The sequence below is a fragment of the Charadrius vociferus genome, unplaced genomic scaffold, assembly GCF_000708025.1.
Source record: "Charadrius vociferus isolate BGI_N301 unplaced genomic scaffold, ASM70802v2 scaffold333, whole genome shotgun sequence".
NCBI classification, from domain to species: Eukaryota; Metazoa; Chordata; class Aves; order Charadriiformes; family Charadriidae; genus Charadrius; species Charadrius vociferus.
The window spans coordinates 603,934-609,410 of NW_009647682.1; the positions used below are offsets into that span (position 1 = coordinate 603,934).

At 55.6% G+C, this 5,477-nt stretch overlaps 1 protein-coding gene across 2 annotated transcripts in view; it reads right to left on the reverse strand.

The window, feature by feature from the left end:
- Positions 1-5,171, reverse strand: part of CSRP1 (cysteine and glycine-rich protein 1) — an 8,744-nt gene extending 3,573 nt beyond the window's left edge. The window contains exon 1 of one of the 2 annotated variants that reach the window (XM_009881318.1): positions 5,059-5,171. In XM_009881318.1, the coding sequence (XP_009879620.1) occupies positions 5,059-5,170 (112 nt within the window). In that variant the 5' untranslated portion in view covers position 5,171. The remainder of the gene's footprint in view (positions 1-5,058) is intronic. The other variant, XM_009881319.1, reaches the window with a different exon arrangement.
- Between the last annotated feature and the right edge of the window lie 306 nt (positions 5,172-5,477).

Below are 5,477 nucleotides of genomic sequence, written 5' to 3' on the forward strand. Positions count from 1 at the left end.
CTACAAATCACTGCCGGATCCACAAGCGCAGGGACAGATGATGTCCCTGCCCCGCTGCAGCTCTGCCACACTCCCAGTCCCCTGCAAATACGCAATAGGCTCTCGGGGGAAAGCAACGTGAGCAAATCCATTTTTCCTCGTGTTTAGGTAGACTAAAAGCAGACCTGCGGCCATCACCACAGCTGATGCGCTGTAAGGTTTTTGGCACATTACGCTGTTGTGGATAGTTGCCTCTCCAGACCCTGAGACCACAGTTGAAGGGTTCATGCTAACATGCCACCCCTGTGTCTGTGCCATGATGAGGGTGTGCGCGCAGGGTGGTGTCAGGTGAGGAACACGACCTCAGCTGGGTGTCCAGGCCTCAGGGAGCAATCGGGGATGTCAGATGGGACCGGAGGGGACAGCAGCCAGGCACGGAGTCCCAGCTGAGCCCCTCCAGAGCTTGAGCTTGCTGCTGGGCTCAGGCCACACAGACTGTTCGCCCGATTTTTAGGTTTTCCTGACTCCTGCCCCAGCTCTGATCTCAGCCTCCACGTCGGCTTCCAAACCCTTCCTGGAACACGCCGCCCAGCAAGCCGGAGCGGGAGGTGAGCAGCACCCAAACAGGCTCGCAATGATCTCCGGTGTTTACCTGCCCCGGTGCAGGATCCAGACGCCCAGGGCAGAGTCCACAGTGCTGGCAGCCACCCCGAAAAAGATCCTGTTACAGCTGCGACACAGCCTTCCCCCATCCCGCTTACATGCCTTAAATGTCGAGGCTCTCAGCAGCCCGTTGGCCTCTTCGCCAGCAGAAAAGTTTTCTTGGCCCTTACCAATATCTCAGGAATGCAAACACAGCCAAGCTCTCCTCGCGGAGCCGCGTGAACCACCGCACTAAACGCGGAGGCGAGAGGCAGCTTTCCTCAGCCCAATTACTAAATATGGTGCTTCTCCTCTGGGGCCACGGAGAACCCCGTGTGCTGCTGCCGGGAGAAGGAGGTGGAAAGGGAAACATCTCCTGCCATCTAAGGAGGACCTGGCAGGGTCCTCTTCTGGCTACGGGCGCCCCCATCCCACCATGGCAGGAGCTGGGGGTGGATCGCGCATCCCTGTTGAGAAGGACCAGCTCTGGTTAACTGGTTGAGCTAATGGGCTGGTGTTGGGGTTGTCTCCACAGTGCCCTGGGGCTCATCAGAAGCAATGCTGCATTCAGACAGACCCTCCAGGAGGGGAATTTGGGCACTTCTACTGGCACATTTAAAGAGCTTTGTCCTAGGGGTGGGACTGAATGAGCTCAACGGCATCTGTCCTTCTCTCCCACCGTGCTGGGTGGATTTAGAGCTCTAACCTAAGCTTTCACAGTCCCTCATCTGTACTACCCACAGACGCTTTGAGAGGCAGCAGAAAAATTCTTTCCCGGGCTGCTTCCTAGAAATCAGCCCCCAGCTCCCGGGTTTCTGCATTGCAGGAATTCCAGCGCGCCCGCACTCATCGAGTTAAGGACCCTTTGTTTTTCTAAGAGCAGCAGAGCTGCTCCACAAAACAATTAGACAAGAGCTGCTGCTACTTTCAGAGGCCAAACGGTCTCATTACAGTACATTTCTGCCGTGTATTATTGACTCAGTTGGATTGACGCCATTGAGTCAATCATCAAGTCTCTCCCTGAGCCGATCTCCAGTTCTAATGCGCTGTGGTAGGTTTGGCTCCTTTTTGATTATTGTTTTGGCAGGTCAGGTCAAAGTATTTGTTTTTCTCCCCTAAAGATAATGGCTTCGAGTTCCCTGATGAGGCCCAAGCGCAGCACTGGGAAGAGGCTGGGAATGCAGGAGCTCGGTGCAGCTCAGCAGCACGGGACTGGGAACAGCAGGCAGCACTGGGGCTGGCATGCAAGCCACGGCCTGAACTGGGAGCCCGCAACTGGATGGGCAGAACTGCAGGGGTACGTGTGGACTGTGATTACATCCACCTGCAAAGTACAGGGACAGGAGCCCTGGCTGTGGTCAGCTCTGGACCACTCCCTGGTGACTTGCTTCCATGAGCAGATGTGGGGTGACCTCCTTCCCCACTTTGGCCGTCTATTCCCTTCTGGAAGCAATGCCTTTTGCCTGATTTCATGGCTCCTGGAGGCCAGCCCCACGCTCTGGGTGCCAGCATCGCATGGCAGCGGTTTTCCCTGGCAATCCAGCTGTGCGCACAGGGGTGACAGCAAAGGGCAGATGTGGTGCAATGGCATCTTAGTCCCCATACTGAGGTCCTCCACTGATACGGACTCAGCCAGTAAAAGCCAGGGGGGATGGATGGACATGAGGGTAACATTCCCCACCCTCCTTATCTGAGGCTGCAGAAGAAACATGATTTCCTGCTGCGGAGAGCAGCCGCAGCAAGGACACAGCATGCCACCCCCCTGCCCTCCCGGGGACAGCCTCTCCGCAACTCCCCTTCCTAGTCCTCTAGAGCCAAAGCAACGTTTCCAGCCTGGAAACTCCCACACACGAGAGCGGTCGGCCACGCTGGCCACTCTTCACGCTGCGCAGGGAGTGGAGATGCGGCTCTCTCACATCTGCATCCATCTGCGCATCCCCGGCAGGCTGCCCAAGAAGTGTCCAGTATCGGTGCCAGGTGGAGACAGAAGCACAGCAGGGATCAGCCCCATGGGGACACTGGTATTTCCCTGCTGGAATAAGTCTACTGGGATTATTTCTAGCTGTGTGCCTGTTTATAGACCCTCGCCCTGCTTGTTGCCCGTATGGAAAAGATCACATCTGCTCCCTGCTGCAAGGGGACGGCGAGACTGGGAACAGGGTACAGGCACCAGCTGGGAGAACGTTAAACCTCAGTGGGGCCGTGCTGCGAGGGCAGCTCCGAAGATGCACTTCTGCTGCACTGTGGCAGATGCAATGTATTGACGAGCCACCAGCGGACACGGGCAACGTGCATGCTCCTGTTAGCACACAAGAATCGCTATGTTCTGTTTCTCCTCTGAAAGGAGGTTGCAGAGAGGTGGGAGTCGACATGTTCTGTCAAGTAACAGGTGATAGAACAAGAGGAAATGGTTTCAAGTTGCACCAAGGGAAAATCAGATTGGATATTATGGAAGAATTTCTTTACTGAAAGGGTCATCAGGCATTGGAACGCGTTACCCAGGGCAGTGGTGGAGCCCCCATCCCTGGAGGGATGTAAGGGTTGTGTAGATATAGCGCTCAGGGACATGGGTTAGCGGTGGGTTGTCAGTGTTAGGTTAAGGATTGGATTAGACGATCTTACAGGTCTTTTCCAATCTATGAAATTGTGTGATTCTGTGTGATTCTGTGGTAGTCTTCAAGAGCAGGGAACAGAAATCTGGTAAAACACAGGCTGAGGACAGTGGCCATTTTTATCCAAAGGTCCCACAGCCCCCCTGGAAGTGGATGCCCCAGGTTTAAAGAGCTGCTCTCAGCGGTGCCAGGTGGAGACAGAAGCACAGCAGGGATCAGCCCCATGGGGACACTGGTATTTCCCTGCTGGAATAAGTCTACTGGGATTATTTCTAGCTGTGTGCCTGTTTATAGACCCTCGCCCTGCTTGTTGCCCGTATGGAAAAGATCACATCTGCTCCCTGCTGCAAGGGGACGGCGAGACTGGGAACAGGGTACAGGCACCAGCTGGGAGAACGTTAAACCTCAGTGGGGCCGGGCTGCGAGGGCAGCTCCGAAGATGCACTTCTGCTGCACTGTGGCAGATGCAATGTATTGACGAGCCACCAGCGGACACGGGCAACGTGCATGCTCCTGTTAGCACACAAGAATCGCTATGTTCTGTTTCTCCTCTGAAAGGAGGTTGCAGAGAGGTGGGAGTCGACATGTTCTGTCAAGTAACAGGTGATAGAACAAGAGGAAATGGTTTCAAGTTGCACCAAGGGAAAATCAGATTGGATATTATGGAAGAATTTCTTTACTGAAAGGGTCATCAGGCATTGGAACGCGTTACCCAGGGCAGTGGTGGAGCCCCCATCCCTGGAGGGATGTAAGGGTTGTGTAGATATAGCGCTCAGGGACATGGGTTAGCGGTGGGTTGTCAGTGTTGGGTTAAGGATTGGACTAGACGATCTTACAGGTCTTTTCCAATCTATGAAATTGTGTGATTCTGTGTGATTCTGTGGTAGTCTTCAAGAGCAGGGAACAGAAATCTGGTAAAACACAGGCTGAGGACAGTGGCCATTTTTATCCAAAGGTCCCACAGCCCCCCTGGAAGTGGATGCCCCAGGTTTAAAGAGCTGCTCTCAGCACCGTAACGCTACTTGCCTGTCCCTGCACTGCTGCCCTGGGACCCCCAAAGGGAAGGGAAGAGTGTCTGGGGACCTGCATCATGAGCCCGGGAGTACCACTGGGACCCTGCAGAGCAGTCAGAGGGAGAGATCTCCGCACTGAGTCAACCCACAGCCAGATCCTGCTCTGCTGCCCTTCCCTGGAGGAGACGCTTGCGGCCAAACATACAACCAAGACGCCCTCCGCAATCGCAGAGGAGGAGGTGGTACTTTAGCACTTCACAGTAGGCCTTCCATCAGCAGAAGGGTCAGGACAGGACCACATCTTCTTCCCACCATCTCCTGGGACACAGGGGCAGATCCCATGCCAGTTCCCAAGGCCCAACCACCTTTTTAGTGTGGCAAAGCCACTTAGAAGACTAAAGTTATCATCGCCTCAGAGCACTGCATGGGATGTGCCACATCCTGCCACCACCGTTCGGAGAGTCCCTCTCTCATGCTCCAGTCTTGAGCATCTGGACACAGCCTGGAGGACTCAGCCAAGCTTTCCCTCACTGTAGCGACAGGGTAAGGCTTTGCGTGGGTGCTAGCTGAGGTCAGCCCTGACAGCGTGGATGGTCCCGGGTGTCCTGGGATGATCTATGTTCCTTCAGCAGAACTAACTTCCAAGTCTGGAGAAAAGCAGAAAGCCTACCACGCGGCTCCCGCAGCAGAACCCTGTGTAGAGGAATCCTAATGAGCAATTACAGGGCCCATAAACAGGACATGACGGGGCGCCCAGGCGGCGGAGAGCCAGGAAGCGAGGCCGGAGGGGCGAGGGAAGGGCTGGTACTCACTGCACAAGAAGCAGGACTTGTGGAAGCTGCTGCCTTCGCATTGCACCTCCTCGGCAAAGTACACTGCTTTCTGGCAGACGCCGCACTTCTTTCCTCCTCCCCAGTTTGGCATCCTGCAGAAAAAGCACAGGCAGGAATGGCGTCAGGGTGGGAGGTCAGGCAGGAGGCAGGGACGGGGCAGAGCCAGGCAGCCGGAGGAGGCACCCGACAGCAGCCGTTCCACATCTGTGCGTGCAGAGCCCACCCACAGATGTTTGCTGTTGGCACAGATTCGCCAGGCTGGTAATTAGCAGAACTAGCAGATGCCCACGGGACTCATCGTTACAGCACCCAGCGGTATCGGCCACCTCCCAGGGACCACTGGTCCTGCTGGGCAGAAGCAGCAGAAATCCGCCTGTCCCGGGAGCTGTGGGACTTCA